General features: G+C 34.4%; 1 protein-coding gene across 2 annotated transcripts; it reads right to left on the minus strand.

Moving 5' to 3' along the window:
* Positions 1–225: 225 nt before the first annotated feature.
* Positions 226–18307, minus strand: LOC117912087 (titin homolog). 2 transcript variants are annotated; one of them, XM_034826551.1, is made up of 14 exons: positions 17904–18305; positions 14316–14519; positions 13961–14142; positions 12771–12897; positions 12418–12687; positions 11435–11482; positions 10446–11273; positions 10242–10352; positions 4085–4158; positions 3325–3376; positions 2713–2790; positions 2592–2632; positions 1241–1312; positions 226–1164 (listed from the first exon to the last, which is right to left on the minus strand). In XM_034826551.1, the coding sequence occupies exons 1-14, from the start codon at positions 18003–18005 to the stop codon at positions 654–656; spliced, it is 2700 nt and encodes an 899-aa protein (XP_034682442.1). In that variant the 5' UTR covers positions 18006–18305; the 3' UTR covers positions 226–653. The 2 variants fall into 2 exon arrangements, with proteins under 2 accessions (XP_034682442.1, XP_034682443.1); XM_034826552.1 differs by lacking the exon at positions 2592–2632 and having other exon boundaries at positions 1073–1164; positions 17904–18307.
* Between the last annotated feature and the right edge of the window lie 5233 nt (positions 18308–23540).

Here is a 23540-nt window from a genome sequence, read left to right on the forward strand (position 1 = left end):
GACTCAAAAGGCTTGTTGAATTCTTGGATGAGACCCATCTCATCCCAAAGGATGTTCTAAAAATCATCATTTAGGTTGGAATGCCTAGTCAAATATTGCCCAAAGACCCTTGTCTAAAACCCAGCCAACAGGTTTACTCTTCCACAACTTGAGTTGTTTTAAGGTCACAGGTGAACCTTGTGGTTCTGGCTCAATACCATAAATAATGATCAACATAGGTGAAAGTGAAAACAAAAATATAACACTACCTGCAGTTTTCTAAATTTAGAATACAGCGATGAGAGAAGCCATTTTCGGGGTCTGTGATCTGTGGCGTTATCTATAAAAGAGCATTTGTTTAACAAAGCTAACGAGTCCTCAGAATAACATAAATCCCGACTAAAAATAAGAATATAACGATAAATTAACTTACCCACCCCTACAATCAGTATAAACTAGACTCTAATTAACTGAAAATGTGACAATGCTAGCATCGATTTTTGGACTGGCGGCAAAGACGAGAACAAATACCAAATGCATGGCTTAACGTCAACCCAGGCTCTCAGAGAAGGCTGCTACAGATGGATGCAAGGTTCCATGGAGGATTGTAGGATAGAAGAGCAAACATCTTCCCTGCACAAGGTGAGTGAGAAGCAGCTGAGAGTCAATTATTATTAGCTTTTCACTGCTCTTCGCCGCTTCTTTCCACTCTTTGTCTCACTTTCCTGCTCCTTCAATGTTTCTTGTGATTTTCCTTTGGCACTTTCAAATGATTTCCCGGAATCTGGAGATTTCTCCTTCACATCCACAGTTTCTTTCCCTTTAGCCGAACTGGATTTCCCCTTGCTACTACCATTAGCATTAGATCTGCTACCACTTTTGAGTGGTTGACTCTTGGATTTGGAGACAGTTTTTGAGCTGTCTTGCTTGGATTTGCCAGTCATCTTGGGTACATTAGCATCTTGATCCTTGGATTTGCTGGCTGTTTTGGGAGAATCATATATTAATTTACCACCACCTTTAAGCTTTTGATCCTTGCGATTACCACTGTTTTCATCATCAGATTTACCAACATTCTTCGAGCTGTCCTCCTTGGATTTTCCATCAATTTTACCACAGTCTCTGGATTTCCGACCGGATTTTGTGACTGAAACTTTGGATTTGCTGGAGGAAGCTCCTCCACCCCTGGTAAAAAAATTAGGACGCTTAGAAATTTAAGCCAGGATGATGAAAAGAATCCAAGTAATGAAAATTTACTCACTTTTTAGGTGAAGCATCCATCTTTCCTTGCTTAGATGGCACATCAGAAAACTTTGCTTTCTTCTTCTGACGCCTGGTTGTATGGTGACAAGGTAAAGTCAAACCAGAAGCCAAATAAACAAAGAGTACTTGCAAGAAAACAAATAAGAAAACAGGGGGGCTACCATAAAACCCACATAACATCAAAGTCAACAAACAAATGCAGGGATATCTGGTGTGCCTGTGTGTGTGTGTGTAACAATGTAGAATTTCACAAAACCCAATCTCTCTAACCAAAAGACTGTCAATAAACCAAGAAACTTCCTCCTGATTGCATAATCACAACTGTGAACATTCAGAAGGTAAGAGAACAAATATAATGATGGAATATACATCAACCAAATGGCTTTAGGAGGCAGTGTGAACATATATCGTGCAAGTTCAATGACTTATTTTGTAGAAAATAAGAAGGACAAGAAGAATAGAGAATCAATGGAGACAAAAGGTAAGAAACATCCAAGGACATCTTGAGAAACCAAAAATGATTAGCAGATAAGATCCTATCATCCACTTTTACCACCACAAATGTCGTAGAAAAATGTAGTTACTGCCTGGTAAACATTTTTGTTGACCATATCATCCCACATCAGAAATGGAGTAACAGAGGGCACACTAACATAATAACTATCTAGCAAATGAAGTAGGGACTGTACTATACATTATATTAAAATTTTCAGCACTATTAACCAGATTTTACATACAGAGTACGTTTATTTTTCCTGAAAGGTATACTCCATATGTTAACCAGTTTGAGACGTGGGGACAAAAGAACCTCTTTGTTTCTGAAACAATGTCAATATTTCTGACCTTGCCCAGCTTCAATAGTGATATTAACTCTCACTTCCATTTTGAGTTCACACAAAACACTGGCCAATCATTACCATTGACCTACAATAGTAAACAAAAACCAGTGAACTGTAACAAAATGCCTAGTTGGATCCAGCATCCATCAACAATGAATGCACTGGCAATCTCTGGCAAGTATGAACTATGTTAAGACCCCTTTTTTTATGAACCTTGCTTTTTACTTATAATTGGGATGTTTTGTCCCAAACTGCATAACAAGTTGCAACCAAAAGTCATAAACCCAGCTGAGACTATGGCTGGTGGAATATCAAAGACCAGATAGGATGATTCTAACTCAAATTTAGCATACAATAATGGTTCATTATCAGGAAATCAACAGCACATAAATTGTTTAAAATGCCAGAGCTACTTTCAGAATTCGATTGCATCCAACAATAGTTTCAAAATTACAATTACAGAATATCAGCAGTTCAAAGAACAGACTAAAGCCAGTAAGCAGTGCGTACATTTCAGAGCCATCCAGACTTGGAGTCTGAGTTGCTTCTTCCTGTTAACAGATTGTATCAGCCAAAATCCCAAATATAAGACTAAGTAAAGCTAGCAAAAGGAAGTAATGCAATAACCCACCCCATCCGACATAGTGACGAAATCAAACTTTTCCTTTTTCAGATTTAGTATCTCTTCATCACCATCAACATACAGAACCTATACAACAATAGGATATATGAGAAATTTTCATATTTCCAATTAAACAAAATGATATTTTTCAGGAAAATAAAGATTTTCATTGAAGTAGCACCCAACAAAAAGGATGACACATTCCAAGTACACAACAAAAAGGATGGTGCATCCCAAGTACCCAGAAAGTATACAAAGGTGATAAGAGGCAGGAAGAGATAAAAAGCAACTACCACCATGCTACCAAGACCCAATATAATCAGTGGCATACTGTTATATTTTAAATGAAAGACTAAATGATGTAGAACAGGGGAGAACAAGAATATAGGGAAGAAAAATAGTAGAAGAGGGAGATTCCAAAGAAATTAATAAATAAAAGAATACACTAAATAAATAATAAATGACAAATCTATCACTACTTATATTTACACCTAACATAAGTGAGTTATTTAACATCATTATCTCCATCTCTAAGCCTCTAGAACAAGCCCATCACAAGCAGAAAAGAACGTGTGCAACACACACAAACAGAAAACACACCATCCAAAATCAATTTCCCACCTTATGCTTCTTTTTCTCAGAATCAAAAGAATCAATAACACCTTCATAATACCTGCAAAACAATAATCAAGACATTAGAACACAAATAACAGATCTTCATGTGTCACATAATTGATGAAATCCCTCCATCAAAGTAGAAACATCATCACTGAACAATACAAAAAGAGATAACCACTAGATCTGTTCAGTTACTAGTCGATAAAATAAGTAATCACAGCCAGAGCTAAGGACAATAAGAAGGTAACTACGAGGCAAAGAAAAGGTGTGAACTTTTTCTGGCTCAAGTTTAACTGCCAGCCCAATAGTGAGACAGCCCAGATTGGGAATTTCTTGATAGCAGAAAACAAACACTGTTAACACTTATCAACATGAACCCAATCAATGCAACAGCACAGAGGAGAAATTTGATTCATGTCAAAGGTGAGCAATGGTATGTGGCAGATGAGAAGTGATTTGATTGCCAAGGATTTGATGAGAAGTATGACTCTGTAGATGGAGCATCCAATCTCAAATGGTTAGGAAACATGCATTGTCAAGTTGTTGAGCTATTGAGTTCAAAGCATTGCTAAAGGAAAGGAAGTAATGACTTGAAAGAAGCGCAGGAAGATGATGACATATGCAAAATCTACTAAGCATGACCATTAAACAACGATAACTGCAACAGAGAATGAAGCAATATATATGCATCTGTACATGGAATTAGAAACGCTACAAAGAATGCAACAAAACACACACACACAAAGATGGAAGTAGAGTTTACATTTGATCTTTCGGCCACCAAACTTTAATCCTCGAACCAACCAGATTCTCACCAAAATCTACAGTATCAGATGCCTGACAGAAAACAGTATCACTTGATTAGAGATAGATGCAAAACTATAATAGTGTTTATGCACACTTCAAGCTAAAAAGACCAATATCTGCAAGCACATGTCTTGAAGAGTTGTTGATGAGAAAATTTCAAGGCCTGAAGCCAACTAACAAGATATATTGCAACAAGATAGATCCAATTAGCAGTTAATATGAAAAAAATTTCCACTATCCTTATAAGGTTGATAATGCAAAATGCTACAAAGGACATAAAAGGACTTATTGACAACATTAAGTATAGAATCTTTACAAGCATAATGAATAAATGTTTTATGTGATTCTACGAAGGCAGGCAAGAGACTTAAAAACATACAAAAGAAGGATTAAAAAAGAGAAAAAGGAAGGAGAAACAAAAGCACTTGAATTACTTAGCAGGCTCTTTGCCAAACTGGAAGTGAAACTGATTCATGGAATAAAACATTTTTGTACTTGCACATGATCATCTCACTGAAGCAAAACCCCAATCTATTGCCTTATTACATATCAATTTTATAATTGCTTAGGGAACTAAGCAAATACAGCCTTCAAAATGCTTAAATTCAAGAGTGTTCTCAAAAGATGTTGTAAAACCAAACTTATCGCTTGACAAGCCATTATATGAGTTGCTGAATTCCTTCATACATACATTTGAACATTAAAAAATCCCAGTAATCCTTATGTGAGAAATAATGACAAGAAAACACTACAAATGTAGACCAAGAGCAGTCAATGGGGAAAAAATCACCACCCGCTTACAGACTCAAATGGTTTGATGAATCAAAACCATTCCTAGACAAGTCATTACACAATCCCCTGATTTGTTTCCATTTGTATGCTTGAACAGCAAGATGATTGAGTTTCTCTCAGCAACTAAGAATAAAAAACAACATAAACACATATAAGCAGCAATTGGAGAACTCTATTGCACTTGATTGATCAAGAAAATTCATTACCGATACCAACACAAAAATAAAAGAGCTATTTGTCAAATACTGTAAGCAGCTTGAAAACTTCTTAGAAGATCCTTGTCTTCACAAATACCACATCACATAGCACTATTTTGCAAGCGCACACAATTTTAAATGTTTTGACATTGTACACAGGACCAACACAACTACCAGGAGTCAAACATAGAACACCTCAGAACAAGGGTTTTTTGTTTCAATATGGGTAAACAAAATTGTAGAGAATATATATATATATATATATATATACATATGATAGGAGGGGAAAATGGAGAGGAAAAAGAATGTGTCTATGCATCTATGCCAGTTTGTGATGGGTTTTTCAAAGGTTATCTCTGTCTATCAACATTTGACCTATGTTTCATGGCCCTGCAATATAAATTTTGTGCCACCTAACTTCCAGGTGAGTCCTGAGAAAGGAAGCTTCAGGGATGTGAAACAAGACCACAGATTTTCTATAGGATAATTTCTCACTGAAAATGATGTACCACCTCCAATATTCTAAGCAACAAAAATAGTAACACAATTCAACTGTCCGTGGAACAACAACGGTCCCACAGTGACACCAAGAAAATTACAAAGCTATAAGATTAACTGTCCATCTTGAATGAATAACATTGTCTACTCAAGATATAACAGTTCAAATGTTATATGTTACAACATGGTGCTGTAGCATGAAAGGATGACAGCATATATTTAAGAAAGGGGAGAAGCCATAACATAACAAGCCTAATATTTCGAACAAGACAAAATGCCTGTAAATACTACAGCTGCTTCTGAAAATTAAAATGAGAAAAGTTAGGACACAAAACTCAGTTGTATGTGTTTCAAATTGAAAGCTGTTGCAAATAGCTTCTCCTCAGTTTCAGATTCAACTATTGAAAATCATGAAACTATCAACCAGTGAGGAAATTACAGTCCTTTCTAACTACACATGACAGAGACTAGAAGGGTGTCAACACTCATCATGCACATGATAAAACCAGAGCTTCAAGATAAGCAAATTCAGCCAATTTAAAGTGCAAACCCAACCTATGAGCCCCGTGCTAGCAGCCAACACAATGAACATTTGTTAACACTTTAATTGGATTCAACCAACATTGTCTCGTTAACATTTAATTCTATTGAACCACAATGGCTGTAATTTACCAGTTCATTGGATATAAACAAATGCGAGGAGAGTAACAGCAAACATCAACATGGAAAAGTACACTGTCACTTAGCAGAAGAGAAGAGAATATTTAATGTTTGGATGGGAAAATATTTGGAAAAGAATGGGAATTAAAAATAAATAATTCAAGTGGGAGAACACTTCTGTGACCTTGAATCAGAACATGGCAGATGTTTGAGAAGATAGAGGTATCAAAAATTGAGAGCAAGATGAGAAAACCAACTAACATGGTTGGTCATGTAACTGGGACGATGGTAAGACCAAAAGAATGTCTACCAAGACTGCCAGAAAAGACATGATTCATGATTTAAAAAATATAGTAGAAAACGCTGAATGAAAAAAGAGGATTACTTATTTATTTATTTATTTATTTGGATAGGTGGAAAAGGGGGATTAAAAGCCCATAACTTGCAATAAGTCCTAGTTGGATAGGATCAGCATGCAAAATGTGTGATTCTGAATTTTTTATTTTTTTGATAGATTGATTCTGAATTTGAACCCTTTTTTTTTTTTTTGATAGGTAAGAAAAGATCTAATATAAAAAGAGGCACCAAAAAAGCGACTCAAGGTATACAAAACTTATACACCCACCGCCAAAATGGCCAAGAAATAAGAAAAACACCCAACTGGCCCAACAAACAACCTTAATTAGAACCCAACCAATCAATAAAACTAACTATAGTTAGAGGACAATCAACCATAAACAACTTGGCCTCTAACCAAAGAGAAAGAATAAAAGAGTATTTGAGTCTCTGGATTGACAACACATCATCCTTGAAGGCCAATCTATTTCTCACCTTCCAAACCGTCCAAAAAATGTAAAGAGGAGTTGCTCTCCACACCTTCTTGCGCTTTTTGCTCACAAAAGAACCATGTCATCTAAGGAGAGTCTCTTTAACTGATGAAGGCAACACCCATGACACCCCAAACAAATTAAAGAGCAAATCCCATAAGACCCTTGTTTTTGTACAATGTAGAAGAAGATGGTCTATCGTCTCCTCTTTCTCAAAGCACATAAAACATTTATTTGCCAAGGCCCATCCTCTTTTCTGAATAAGATCCAGGGTTAAGGTTTTGCCCCACGTAGCCTCCCACTCAAAAAAGTTAATCTTGGGCTGCACCCACACATTCAATGCAACTAGAAGGAAACAAAGAAGGGCAGCCCGCTTCTAGAGCAAGGTAGAGGGACTTGACCGAGAACTTTTCATTCTTTGTTTCGGTCCAAAACACCATATCATCCACATCTCCCTGCACTCTCTTCCCATGAAGCCGCTCCAAGAATCTTTCCACCTCCTCTACCTCCCCAATCATTGAAGGCTCTTGAAAAACAGGGATTCCAACCCCCCCTCAGCCAAGGGGTCCCAAATATCTGCCACCCACACTTCCTTATCAACAAACAAAGCAAACAAGGAAGGGAATGACACACACAAAGGGGAATCCCCACACCATCTATCCCTCCAAAATCTCACCCTCCACCTATTACCTACAAGGAAAAAAATCCTAGAGCCCACAAAATCCCAATCCATCCTTATTCCTTTCCAAAGCCCCACACCATGCGCCTCTCTCACTTCCCGAGAGCACCATCCCCCTCTTTCTTCCCCATACTTCCCTCTAATCACTTGATTCCACAAGGCCTCTCTCTCATTTGCGAAACGTCAATTCCATTTACAAAGAAGAGCCTTATTGAGATTGGATAGACATTTGACCCCCAAACCCTCTTTCTCCTTACTTAAGCACACCAACTTCCATCTTACTAGATGTGGCTTTCGCTCCAAATTACCACCTCCCTAAAGAAAATCCCTTTCAATTTGCTCCAGTCTCTATCTAACTGAGCTTGGCAAGCACAACAAGGACATAAAATAAATGGGTAAATTCGACAAAGTGCTTCGAATTAGAGTTGTCCTCCCTCCCTTGGATAGGTATTGTCTCTTCCACATAGCCAACCTTCTACAGAACCGCTCTTCCACTCCATCCCACACTATCACTGACTTAAACAAAGCACCCAAAGGAAGGCCCAAATAAGTGGATGGTAGACTACCCACTCTACAACCAAAATCCAAAGCAAAATCATCAATATTCTCCACCCTACCTACTGGAATTAGTTCACTATTTTCCAAGTTTATTCTCAACCCCAACACAGCCTCAAACCACATAAGTAACCAACTAAGATAGGTCAAATAATCTTGAGAAGCTTGGCAGAACACCAAGGTATCATCAGCAGACAACAAATGGGAAATCTGAACCCTTTCTTCACTCCTACCCTTCACCCTACAAGCCGACATAAAACCTCCATCCACAACCCTTTTAAGAAAACAGCTAAACACCTTCATAGCAATCACAAATAAATAAAGCAAAAGTGGATCGCCCTATCTCAATCCCCTTGAGCTTTGAAAGAAACCCATAGAGGTGTCATTAACCAACATAGAGAAGCTTGCAGTGGAGATGCACCACTTGATCCACTCGATCCATTTCTCCCCAAAACCCATTTTTTGCATAACTGTGAGAAGAAAAGATCAGTCCACATTGTCGTATGCCTTCTCTATTTCAAGTTTGCACAAAATACCATTCTCATTATTCTTTAGGACTGAATCAATAGCTTCATTAGCTATCAACACTGCATCTAGGATTTGTCTTCCCTCCACAAAAGCCCCTTGGGCCTTAGAGACCACCTTTTTTAGCCTATTGGCTAACACCTTGGTCAACCACTTGTATAGACTTTCCAACAAACTTATAGGCCTAAAATCCCTTAAATCTTTAGCCCCTACTTTTTTTGGAATTAAAACCAAAAAAATTGCATTTAGACTCTTAACAAATTTACCGTGTTCATAGAATTCCCTACAAAAACTCATCACATCATCCTTCACAAAGTCCCAAGCAAACTACCAAAAGGCCATAGAGAAGCCATCAGGCCCCGGAGCTTTGTCCCCACTACATCCCAACAGCGCACCAAGCACCTCCTCTTCCGTGAACGGCACCTCCTTTTCCGTGAAGAGCACCTTCAAAGCAAAAGCATCCAGATTCTCCAAAGTCTCACACTGCAGCTCAGATAAAGGAGGACGCCAGTCCCCCGGGTTGGACAGCAAAAACTGAAAAGCATTGACCACCCCTTCCTTGATTTCATTCTCCTTCGAAAGTCAAACACCATTAATCCTAATTTTGCCCACGTTATTCCTTCTTTTGTGAGTATTGGTCATCTTGTGAAAGAAACTCGTATTTCTATCACCCTCTTTCAACCACACTTCCCTAGATTTTTGCCTCTAAGTTATCTCTTCTAGCAAAACCCATTTTTTATATTCTTCCCTCGCTTCTTTTCTAGCTTCCAACTCCTCCAAAGACGGTCTGCTTGTCTTCTTCTTAGCATCCCAAAATTCCACTTGATTCAAAGCCAAATCCTTCCTGAATTCAACCCTGCCAAAAATATCTCTATTCCACTCCTTCAACTTAGACTTCAAGACCTTTAATTTTTCCACCAAAATAAAACTTGAAAAGCCACTAAAACTGTCTCCCTCCCACCAAGACTTCATAAGATCCTTAAAACCCTCATTTTTTCCATAATTGGCAACTCTATTTCAGATAACCATAATAGCATCCACAGTTTGAAACATGCAAAAAGCAATCTATCTAATCATTGAATTTTTTTTAAAAAAAAAAGGACAAAAAAGGCAATTCCTCTAACCAAATTAGTAGAGGCCAAAATGCTCATCAGTCACAAAAATCCATGGAGATTTTCTAAGAGAAAAGTACATCAGTCAACTGAAAAAGAAAAATAGGAAAAGCATATGGCAAGCATAAAATGTGCTTAGTTTTATAGATAATATTCCAAAAAAATATTTCAGAATCATTCAAACAAAGTATGATTTTAAGAAACAAAGACTCCAAATGCTCTCAAGGCAAGAGATACAAATATGCAATGATAGGATTAGTAAACATACTTTCCGCTTTCCAGAAGTATGCTTTCCCTTAGAAAGCATCTTAGGGGTTTCCTCTAAATGACTTTCATCTTTTACTGATTTTGCAGCAGACTTTGGGGAAGAAAGCATTTCCTGTATGGTTCATATCCCAAAAATTATTCTCTTAAATAATGAGTTTAGTGTTGGAACAGAAAAATAACAATTGCAAAGCCAACAAGAACGTACTTTTTCATCATCTTTAGACAAGAATTTTGTCATTTCTTTCTCCAAAACAGCTTTACCACGCCCCCGTTTTTTCCTATCTTCCTGAGGCTTTAAAGAGGATCCATCCTCATTCTTGCTTGTGTCCACTTTCTTACCCGACTTCTTCAGTGGGTTTTCCACTGAGTCAGTCATGGTGGCCGAAGTTTTATCCTCCTCAGTAATCCCAGAACCTGCCCTTTTCCCAGGTCGCCTTTTCCCCACTTCCTGATTCAAGTTGTCTTTCTTCCTTGGACGTCCAACCTTCCTAACATGACTCTCATCAGGTAGGCTCCGGCTTGGCGATGGAGAAGCAACATATGAAGACTCATTCTCCAATGCCTTTGGTGAGGAAAGCTGAGTAGCAGTCATCTTTTCATTTTCTGAAGGCACAGCTGCCTCCGTAGATGGAGGGTCCTCACAAGGGGCATCATGACCTGCCTTGCTTTGATTTTTTTTATGGTCTGACAGTTTCTCAGACTCCTCCTCACTGCTAACACGAGAATCAGAAGGTTCTATCAAGTTCATTGAAGAATTTGGCTTTCTTCCTCTTTTCTTAGTAGTTTGTTCTGGCTTAGATTCTTGTTCTACCTTTCCAACATCCAAACTATCAAGTTCAACCTCACTTGGTACTTTGCTACTTTTGGACTGATTAGTACCATAATCAGGCTTCTTTGAAGAGTTTGAATCCACTAAAGAGTCATCATTCGCAGCCTGTTTGATGCCATTGCTCATAACTGACTTAGGAGATCTATCCATTGCTGGATCTGCTTCTCCAGGACAGGCTGCTTCAATTGAAATCTCTTTATCTACCTGATCAAAAAACAATGAGGTCCGATTTTAAGTCTCAAATTTTACACAAGATAAGCTATGATATATGAACCATAGAAGTTTATAAGATAGCAAAAGGTATTTAACAATAAAAAAGACAAACAAAACAGAAGACAAAAATCAATTTAGAAAAGGAGCCGTACCTGGGCTGCCTCATCCGAAGATGCCCTTAACAACTGGCTCTCTTCAACCTGAAGCAGGTTTATACAAAAATTAATGGGAATGAAGAATCAATAATGATACATTGTATAACATCACTAAAAAGTATTAGCATCAATCAAAGATCATGTAGCTATTCCTTGGGAAAAGATACATTGCATAAGAGATATATTTTATATACAACAGAAAACAAACCAAGGTGTAATGAACATAAAATTAGATCAAATTTGCAGTAAAATTACATGGGCTATGCTAAAAGACTTATTTACAAAAAGTTGCTTAATCAAAAGAGCATATGTACATAATGCAACAAAATATTTTTTATAGAAAGAAAATCCATGTGTAATACCAATTGGGTTAAAATAGAAAACATATTGTGAAAATCAATATATGTACAAAACAGGGAAATTATGTTGATGCATGCACCACAACAGCAATCATCGAGTAACAAGCTTCTAAAACTCCGAGAGATTCAACCATATACCCAATAATTGCACATATAAACTAAGATATAATTAAGAAAATCCCAACAGAGATTTCTTCTAGGTCCCTGATTATACAAGTCATGAGCATATTTGAGGTTCTCATTACCTGAAACAAGTGTATTTGATCTTCACTGAAAAATGCAGGAAGAAAAAATCTCAATAGAGATGATAATTTTTCACAAGTTATCTTGAGCTAATTTTCAGATTTGGCTTATTTTGCATAGCAATGCATGTAAATTGCTACCAGTTAAATCATTTGCATCAACCACAGAAATAATAGTCTACAATCATGCCATCAATGTTAAAAGATCGAACATAAACTAACAATTAATAATAACAATTTTTTTGCTACAATTCAGAATCTTCCACCAAACAAACCGCAGAAATACAATGAATACTCCACATTGCTTTAAGCAGATGGTAATTGATTCAAGACAAATAAAAACAATCATTAATAAATAAAAAGAAAGTTATAATCATACTGTATTTTTGCCAGCAATGTTGTCATCTTTCTGCTCTGGAGCACTATCATCATTCTGCTGTGGACCACTGTCATCATTCTGCTCTGGAACACCGTCATCATTCTGATCAGCAGTACTAGATGTTCCTTGGCATATAGAAGAAACTACCTTGCTGTAATCATCTAAAGAAATGCCCAAGGATTTTACTGCTTGCATCAGGCAAGGTTTAAGCTTATTAGCACAGTTTTCAAAAACTTTCTCCCCCAGTTTCCGAGCAATGGGCAGGACCTCCTGAAAAAGAATAAACTCAATCAGTGAAGTCATAAAGGTGGAAAGATCAAACAAAGCAAGTGGCAACCCAAATGACAATTGACCTGATTGTCCTTCTTTATGCTAGCCAAGATAGGAGAGAGTAGCTCTGTTGGAATGTCTTCACTTTCTTCTAAGACAAGGGTCATAATTGTCTCCATGGATGTAAAGACATTTTCTGGATGATCATCCCTGAAGGTGGAGCCGAAGTCATCAGTTGCTAAGCTTCTTACAGATAATTCATTTTAAAGAACAAAGTATCCCTTGAAATTAAAGCATCTGATACCCATGGTGTAAAAGATCTATACAAAGTTCCATTATTGCAAACTACCTTGGCCAAAAAATTTATAAAAGCAAAGCTATTAAGAAACATAAGATCTAAAGAAGAGGTGATAGGAAAAGGCATACACTAATACAGTGAATTAAACTTCACAAAATAATTCAGCATCAATTCATGGATTAACAGCCTACTAAATTGGTAAATCCAGAGGCACATGGTGCTTAGTGGAAATTAGTCCTTTTTTGGAACGGTTTTCATTTCATTGAATGAAAAAGTAGGTATAAATGAGGACAAGATGCCCTTAAGAACTAGACTTTCCAACAGGCACTCTCTGAAAAACCAATGACAAAAAAAAATATTTAAACATGAACTTACATTTTATGGTTTTCCATTTGCTAAAAGAACAGGAGATAAATACAGAAAAGAATATGCCTAATTTTTCGGGAAAAAAGAACCTTTTCAGAAGAGTTTTAAAAAAAAAAAAAATTCTGATAAATGTTGCCAAATGTGCTTTCTATGTCATTTTCACACTTTGAACTTTCAATAAATAAATAAAAAAAAGGGCTGTTCATTTACAATACCACACAATCTGTACCTATTTTGCAGAACTACACAACCTTAAAGCAGCCAGATCTCAAAGAACTGAACAGTAAACGATGATAGAACACCCCATCCCACCTCATTAATAACAAAGCATCTCCATCTTCCAATAATTTAACTAATACACTCCTTGCATGTAGAATCATCGCCTATAGTTAAGAATCACAACATGCTGATCATACATAAGAGACATGGAAGACCCAAAAGAATAAATAAATAAAAACACAAAGAAGAAAACAGCAATCTACTGTAGTTATGCTATTTTGGAATTTTAAGATAAAAGTCCAACCCCACAAGGGGGAAAAAGATATTACAGAAAAAAATACAATTGCAATTCACCACCAGACCAAGATTACCCTCAGTTCACTTCCATACCTTATTGCATTGAGGAAATGCTGGAACATCTCAATAATCAGTGCATCACACTCAAGATCCAGCATTACCACGCAAGACCTGACCTTTGCAACAGTTTCAAGAATCGAGGTCCTCTTATCATATGATCGGCTCGATCTGTCAGATAATTTTTCAAATGATGATACAATCAACTGAAAGATCTCCTGCATACCCACAAATAGAAAATCACAAAAAAAAAAATAAATAAATTAAATTAAATTAAATAAATAAAAAATAATTAAAGAACTGCCATGGAAAGATTATGGCTGCAGTCAGCAAGTCATTAAATTTGTAGAGTTTCCTAAAAAACAGAAGCAAATGAATAAATTCAAGGTACCTTCATTTGGTCATCATCATATGGGGCATCTGGTGCAGTAATTCTTGTAATTTCACTTATGCAAGCTGCAACTGCCACTTTCACATCAATATCAGAATGTCTCAGAAGTTGATCTGTCACCAACGCCTTCAGCGATGCTGAAAGGGCATTTTGCATCGACATGGAAGGCGACTGTTCCACCTTTAAAAGACAATTCTCAACTTGCTACAAGAACAAACCAATAACAATATTAATAAAATACCTTGATAAAAAACAATAAGATGTAAATTCAACCATCCTTCAATCAAAAAATATAACAAAATTAACATTCTCACAACAAGCTAGGGGTGTGACCAGTGGACAAAGAAGCATCTAAAGTTCAATAGGTTGACAGCCCAATAGTTGCATATTGTCTCATTGTTGATTTGGCAATGATATATAAAGCATTAGTGGCATACCTAGAATATCAGAAATAAGGGAAAAGAGACCATATCTGAAACAAACACCATTTGTAGTTCAACAAGTACATAAGTGATGTTCTCGGCCATGGCCTTTTTAAATTTACTTGTACTTCACTTTATTTGGCGAAGAATCCAAATTAGTAATGGAGACAGCCATACATTTATGCATATGCAATTATGCGAGGACTTCATTTCTGGTATGGCACATGATGATGTACAGAATTCAATAGATCTACGAAGGAAGAAAAATGCGCACACAGAAAATAAAACTCAATTCAACAAAGTCTTAATCCTAACTACAGTTAATATCCTAGCTTCAATAGTTGGTCCAAATCCAGATAAAGGAGAAGGGTTGCAGTAAGTCAACCGCCAATGTAAAACTTAACAGTCAAAACTTATTAAGCAACAAAGAGAGAAACACAATTAGAGAGGGCCTGCTAGTGATGATAAAGCTTAAGATCACTATAAGATCCAGTTCAGCCAATCTTGGTCGAAATCAAAGAAACGACACTCTGGCATTAAAAGAGACAAGTGAAGCTACTAAATCTTTTATTTTCAAGAATATAAAATATGAATAAATGATCAGCTCATTCAAAAAACAACAATGCCCTTGTAGGGCAGGAGATCTCTAAACTAGTTCAAAATCCCAGACTTGCAACAAATTTCCCTTAGATTTTAATGAAAAATGTTTTACTAAAGTTCAATAAAATAAAGTAAAAAATATCCAGATTTGGAATAGCACCTGGTCAATCATCAACCATCACAAAGTCCATTTTGAATAAGAATGAAGCATATTTTCTTTTAAATGTGTTCAGACTTCAAATGAACATATTTCCATTGTACATCGATATCAATTGTAAAGTCAGGAAGATAAAATAAAAATATGTTTGCACAGAAGTATCTCAAATTCCACTGGGCTCATCCTCAGGGACTTAAATCCTTAATCATGTGGCTCGCATTGGGTACACTCTTCCCACCTCCAGGCTTTCCTCATGTATTCTTTCAAAATAAAATAGAAAGAAAAATATAAGGTTTATGAAAATCTAATGTTTTAAAAGGCTAAAGGTGGTCTTGAGGTGTTTTGCCTAAATGAGGTGAAGCCTAAACCTCGAGATTGAATGAGGTTTAAGCCTCAACTTAAATAAATAAATAATTCTCAAAAAATAAAAAATACTCATAAAGTCACAGTAAAATTAAATAATTAAAAAAACATAAACTTCATAATGATAAAATTAATTATTTTTCATTGTTAATAGTTCTAATTTAGTTCCTTTTTCTAACATAAAATTTAGCTATCTCACATGGTTTTACCAAATAATTTTCAACATTATTATTACTATCACTAGGATCCTCTAAGAAATATAATCATATCCAATTGCTATATTATCCTCCCCAATGGTGTTAATATCCACTCGTTCTTCTTCTTTGTCTACCAATTGTAGTGGTATCTTTTTTTAACCACTAGGACAATCAGCAATTCTCCTATTTTTCCCAATCTCTCTTTTTCCCTTCCATTTAAAACGTTAATTGAAAGTCACGTGAGCCCTTAGGACTCTCCATGGGGACCCAAACCTCAGGGTGCTAACCGCACCCACAACAACGAACACCAGATAAATCAAGGTATCATCAATAGCAGGATTTGAACCTGGACCATGTACCTCTTATTAGGACTACACCTCCCAACATTCGTCCTGACCAACTAGGCTACCCTAGCAGGCTAAGTGAGCCTTTATTTTGTAAAAGGTTTAACAAAGAAGGGATCTAATACAAAATTCATGAAATTTATATAAGAAGTTAACAAAAGCAATGGATGATAGAACCCGTTAAAACTCATTGAATATTGAGACTTAAGACTCTTATAAAATATATACCAAAAGCATATAAAGGCTGAAAACCCTTTGGATATTTGAGGCTTAGGCCTCAATAGCTTTGAGGCGTTTAAGCCTTAATTACCCTAACTGAGGCCATAGCCTCAAGGCTAATTTGTGAAGTCTTGCCTTGAGACACACCTCGAGGCGTAAGCCTCAATAGCCTTTTAAAGCATGAAATCATTGCAAACCCTTTTCAATTAAGTGTTTTCCTAACCTTTATTTGCAACTATGATTATGAAAGAAAAAATTAAATAAGATATAAGATAACATACGGAAAATAAATAACTTTGTTCACTTTTGTCCATGTCTAGAAATGAATATAAAAAAAATCAAGGCAGAAATATGCGAAATAACACATTCTGCCACTGTCTGCAGTGAAAACAATGTGTAAAGCAAGAAACTTTCTGTTACAACAATGTCATATCCTAAGAATCATCTAGGAGAGAAAAGTCTCCTTCATGAAAGCCTCTCCTATTCCCATTTCCTTTTCCCCCATACGTTTGCCTGATCAAAACAGGAGATGGTGAAATCCAAAATTCAACATGCTTTCTTTCCTCCCGAATCCACAGTTTCCAACACAATATCAATGGATATCAAAGTTAACTCATTTTGAAATATAGTCTTCGCCGCTAATTGTCAAATCAGTTACTAAATTAAAAATCATCAATATGAATCATTTCTGAACAACATTTAAATTTAATAATTGTAGAAAGATGAGGGCTATTATCTCATGCAAAAGAGGTATCATTTTAAAAGTAACATAAAAAAATGCATTTCCGAGAAGAGTGAACTCTTTCTTAGAACATGGACAATTTCCCAGCTGATCCAAACACCAAAAACGTTCATATAAAAACCTGCAGCAATGCACACTTATCAAGGGAGAAAAAACAAACCGCTAAAATTAAGTTCCAAAACACTCTGTCCAAACACATATTATGGATAAATCACAAGATCTCGTCATAAAAAGTAATTCTTCGAAACTCGGAAATTGGCCATTGTTGACTCACCCAGGTAAAAAAAAATTAGAAAACCAAAACACCGGCGAGACCCAGCATATGAGAACATGCAAACACCTATTATAGAAACAGCATGCAATGCACAAAAACACGATTAAAGGAACCCCCACGTCACAATATTCAATGCTAAAGATTTGGCAAACCCCTGGAGGAAAAACAATCAACGAGATAAAAACCACCAATCACGAACCATCGACGTGCCAACCCGCCACCACCACATCAAACAAAAAATCCAGAAAAACCAAAAAGATTAGGGCTTACGTCAAGCAGCGGGAGAAGTTCGTCGACAGAAGCCGGGGGCACCAAAAGCTTATTCCCAGCTTCCATGAGCTGTTTCTCAAGCTCTCCGTCCGTGGACGCCATTGTTCCTGTCTGTGCCTCTGGATCCTTCAAAAAATCTCAAAACTTGGGCGGCAAATTCACACCATGGAACCGCAGAAACCCTAGAGAAAGAGAGATGAACCCTAGATAGAGAAAGTTAGGGCTCTTTTAAAAGAGATAAAGGGATCGGAGGAAGGTATAGAGAGAGAAAGTTAGGGTTCTTTTCAGGACGAGAGGAGAGGGTGAGGGACGGAGATGAGCATAGAGTGAGAGCGCATCGCCTTATACTGCTGAAAAATCTCTACTCTTAATTTTTCCACTTTTGCTTTCTAGAGAGAGAAAGTTAAAGAGAGAGAATGTGAGCGAGGGCGCTTTAAAAAGGAGAATCCAGCGAAGCCTGGGCTCGGATTCCGCTGCTTTCTGGAATTTAGTTCAATCTTGTAATTGGAGTCCGGGGTACCCTTGCCATTTCCTCTTTTTCCCTTCTTTTTTTTTTCTAAATTTCTTTTTCCTTATTTATATATTTTGAGTTTGTGATGGTTTTTCAATTGATTTGGAATTATATAAATGTTTTTAGTTTTATAAAAAATAATATATTATTTGAATTTATTCAACAAAAAGCGTTTAAAAAGCAGCTCTAAAAATGTACCTTTACTGTACCAACATTTTTGAATTAATGATATTAATAATAGTAGCAAAATCTTAACATATAACTTACAATAATAATTAAGCTCAATTTTTGATATTATCCTCATTCACATTTATCATCCAATGATTAAAGATTTACTACCTTTTCCATCGATCATTAAATATAATGTTTATATTAATTAGACGATTATTAGTACATGTATTAATATCACTAGAGTTCTGAATTTATAATTTTTCACACATAAAAAGCAAAAACTAGTATTTCCCAATCAAGCTTGGGTTCAATCAGTTCACTAGTTGATGGACGATAAATATATAACAGGTGATCATTTGACCTTTTTAAGAAATAATAAGGAAATAAAAAAATATAAAAGGAAATAGTTTTCTCATGTTTTGTTTTACTATAGAAAATATAATTAAAATTAATTTGAAATTAACATATTTTAAATTTATTTAATCTTGCTATAATATAAAAAAAATACGAATGTATAAAAATAAATTATTAAATTAAAACATTTTTTATTTTCTTTCACTTTTTCTTTTTCTTTTTCTCTATTTTATTTCCTTCACATTTTTTCTCAAATTTTTCGAAAACCAAATACTTGGCTAGTATCGTCTACAATATAAATTAAATTAAAAGTTAAGATTAATTATAAAATATACAATTAGAAGAAAATGGAAAAACAAAAATAAAACTAAAAAAAAATAATTAGAATGATAGAAGATACTGAATTCTATTCAAAATTTACTACTCTCTTAATAATAAAATATGAAAATAATAAAATAAACATAAACAAAAAGAATGGTAAAAAAAAATTATTTATGCTTAAAATTCATGATTCTATCGATATTGAAAAACTAGAACTATGGAAATAAATTAAAATGATAAAAAATAAATAAATAAATATAAAAAATAAAAACATTTGTTCTTGCTACTCACAACTATTATTCCGTGAATATTTATATATTTGTTGATTCTTGTATGTCTTTTTTCTATTCAATATACTCATGTTTTTAATTAAGAAATGTTACATTGAATAAAACATGGCTAAAGACTCACTAACAAAAAGTTATGTGAATCATTTTAATTTTCTCCTCATATATACATATATTATAAAATGAGACTAATTAATTAGCAAGAAACATCTAAGATGGGTGAATTGTATAATTAAAAACTTTTTGAAAATAAATAATTAAAATAATAAAATAAGTAATTAATAAAACAAGTTATTTAAAAAGTAGAAGGAAGAGAAATGCAAATGTTTTTTTATAGTGGTTTAGTAATTTGTCTACTTACACTCTCCTCGATCTCCTTTTCAAATGATGATTCTATTATCCAAGGCTTTAAACAAACCTTCATTCTATCAGGCTTTATTTGGTAATTATTTTAGAAAACCTTTTCGAAAAATGGTTTTTGAAAATTGTTCTCTATAAAAATATGATCTTTAAGGCTCAAAATAGAGTATGAAAATCATGCATGGATGAATTTTAAAATCCTAAGTACACTCTAGTGAACATCTTAATAAGATTCCTAAGCTTGAAATACCTTCATACATATTAGGTCTTGTACTTCTCTTAACCATTTGATAATTATCTTGAGCTTTTTTTTTATCCTAACTTCATTTTTCAATTGAATTTATCAAAAAAAACATTTGAAACTCATCCTGATTTAAAATTATTAGTGAATTAATCATAATTTTTTATCATCAAAACTGACTTAAGAGAATCATTGGGCTAACATAACTCAATACAAAAAATAAAAAATAATAAAAACACTAAGATGATTTCAATGAGTGCAAAAGAAAAAACGATGATAATTTCAATGGGTGCACTAATAGATTTGCAAGTGAAGGATTCAATGCCCTTTAATGAAAAACTTTGAATAAGATAAAACATTTGAAAAACAATTCAATATAAGTGTTCTTTTATCAATAGATACAAGTGCTCGATGGGCTTGAGCACCCAAAACTATATAGGAAGACCTCAATTGCTTAAGCTTTGATTCAATCTCATCGGTTAGGTAGTCATTAAAGCAATTAATGTTCTACAGGTGACCGTCGGTGATTTTAATGTTCAATCAAACCTTAATCAAATTTTTACTAGTCAAACAACAGCCATTGTAAGAGAGTAATAATTTCGTGCAAGTTTAATCGGAACTAGCTTGACTAGTTTAGGGATACCCTTGATCGGTTGCATAAAAATCAACACAAAACGTTTTTGTTTTAAGTTTGATTCTTTCAATAACGGGAGCATTTCATTTAAAAACTTTTATAAGACTTTTTTTAAAAAAATAATTAAGCCTAAAGTTTTAATGTAAAACACATATTCATTCATTTTAAAAACATTATTTTTAAATTATGGCATTCAAGTGGATTAAACTAACCATTCATTGGCGTTTATTTGCTAATAAGATTCATGAACAGAGTCATAATTCAATGTACTGCACTCGTCATTTTTTTTCTCCAACCTATTATTCTAGGGATGGCTTTAGTTTTTTTTTTTTTCACATGTGACAATCAAATCTGAGGACAATTTTCTCTGCTCAACCTCACAAGGATAATTTTCAACCTTTTTTCCACAGTAGAATAAGGGACTTTTTTTAATATACATATTATATTTTTAAATATACACTCTTCCATCTATTCATGCAAATTTATTTTTCATAAAAAATCGAATATTAGTTGAATTTTTTTAATAGCCTAGCATATGTTGCACACCATTTCGGGATTGGGATAGGGCAAAAAGACCTAGATTTGAATATTTAATATTTTAAAAAATAATTATACCTAGATTTGAACAAAAATATTTGAATATTTAGATATTTAAAATTATTAAGTCATTTAATATATTTTTAAAATCATTAAATTATAAAATGAATTATTAAAAAAAATATAAACAAAATTATATTAATATAATATTAAAATAAGATTTATTTGAAAAAAAACAATAAAAATAAATTTTTAACACCTCAAAATCAATTACTTTCACTCTTATTCAAATGAACTATTCAAGTTTTTTGGAGGGAAATCTTTCAACAAACAGTATCTAATTCTGCATTTACATTTAAATCAGATTATCATCGACTCCAAATTCTAAATATTTATAAGTAGATTTTTTTATTTAAAAAATGTTATTTTTATAAGAAAAGAATGAAGGTATTTTAGTCAAAATGTGGTAAAAAAGACAAAACGTTATATTTTCAAAATTAGGTTTTAAATTGCCCTTTTAATCAAATAGCCCAATTTATATCTACAGCAGTAAATCGTGTTCTAATGTTTGGAATAGTTTGAAAACCGTGTTCTAATGTTAAAAAAACATGTTTTTTTTTATTTTCCGTTCTCATTGGTAAAAAAAAATATAAATTAAATTTGTAAATATAAAAAAGAATATGAATATAAATAAAATATGATGTCAGAAGTGAAATCAAATATTATATTAAACTAGGTTTGTTACATGTGCAAGGCAAATATTATACTGAACTAGGTTTGTTCCATGTGCAAGGCACATGGACAGGTAGGTAATGAAGGTCATATTACATAATTTTTAAACTTTAATAAAAATTATAAAAAATAATTTAGTAAAAAATGAGACAATTTTGTGAGTCTTTAGCTAGGTTGGTAATTCTGGACAAAATTCAGAAGTGTCCCCTAACTCAGCTTTCCTATTCCTATTCGGACTACTTGACTTTGAAGACTAAAACTTTGCTAAGAGGCCGAGGTATGTAGCTGAGTGTGGAGTGATTGGATGTGAATCAACTCGGTTTTTAATTTTTAAATGTGTTAGAAAGTTGGGAAAAATGGTTTTTGGTGCAAGACTTTCATTCCCCTGTTTCTGGATCGATCTAGGTGCAGGGGTGGATCGATCCAACTAATGTTTTTTTGATCAAATCTCAGCCATTAGATTAAGGGCTTCTTTTTACACTTTAAAAACCAATCTTCTCTCATTTTCTGGTGAGAGGGACTGTAGAAAACGTGAGGAGAGCAGCCACACTCCTAGGATTCTTCATTTTCTCATTTTTATTTTCCTAATTTGGGGTTTTTGATTGTAAAGAAAATTCACTTCTCTTAATGTTTTCCAAATTAGTTTTTAATGGATTTTCTTAAGCAATAAATGGGTTGATTCATTCCTTCATTCATATCTCAATCTCTCATTCTATTTGGGTTTGGGTACATACCCATTTTCTTCTTGTGTGGATTCAAGAAGAGGCCGAGATTGAGCTTGGTGCGGACTCCAAGTGTGCTCCGAAAGAAGAAGAGAAAAGCTGAAAATGAAGGTACTAGTCAAGTAGTTCGGGAAGGATTGGTTGGCTTGACTCTTGAGCTAGGTAAAACTTTGTACTCAGTTCTTATTCTTCATAGTGGAGTTTTTCAATCGGTGATAGGTCCGTGGTTTTTGATCTCTTTGGAGGTTTTCCACGTTAAAATCCTGTGTTCATTGTCTCTTTCTCTCACTCTACATTTTGATTTATTTTTTAGGAGTGTTGAAGCATTTGCATGTGTTTTGCATTAATAAATTGTTAGAGTGTTGATGCATATATTCTTACTTGTGGATGTTATGTTTTGTTGAAAAGTTGTTGCAAGAAAAGTTTATTGACATTAAGATAGTCTAAGGTTATGTAATATTTGTTGGGAGAATTTTTAAATTGTTATACAACACCTATTCAACCCCCCCCCCCCCCCCCCCCCTCCTCCCTCTAGGTGTAGTCCATTATTGAGATTCACATTTTCAATTTTTTTTGAAATTTTAAGTATTTATATTTTAAAAATATTATAGCACTATTATATATTTATTCTATAATAAAAAAATCTAAATATTAAATTAAAAGTAATTAATTATTTTTTATTATTTAATAAAGAAGCATGTGTTATTATTTGTCAAGTTGGTGATTATGACCAAATTAAATAGAATTTGTTTGATAAGATTTTTTCC

This window comes from Vitis riparia, chromosome 4 (assembly GCF_004353265.1).
Source record: "Vitis riparia cultivar Riparia Gloire de Montpellier isolate 1030 chromosome 4, EGFV_Vit.rip_1.0, whole genome shotgun sequence".
NCBI lineage: Eukaryota > Viridiplantae > Streptophyta > Magnoliopsida > Vitales > Vitaceae > Vitis > Vitis riparia.

Excerpts from the sequence above, each read along its gene's own strand:
- LOC117912087 (XM_034826551.1), bottom strand. The coding sequence starts at position 18,005 with ATGGCGTCCACGGACGGAGAGCTTGAGAAACAGCTCATGGAAGCTGGG. Across the intron at positions 10,353-10,445 it reads TGTCTAAAGATGATGAAAAA|GAAATGCTTTCTTCCCCAAA; the intron begins GTACGTTCTTGT and ends TGAACCATACAG. Across the intron at positions 1,165-1,240 it reads ATGGATGCTTCACCTAAAAA|GGGTGGAGGAGCTTCCTCCA; the intron begins GTGAGTAAATTT and ends TTTTTTTACCAG.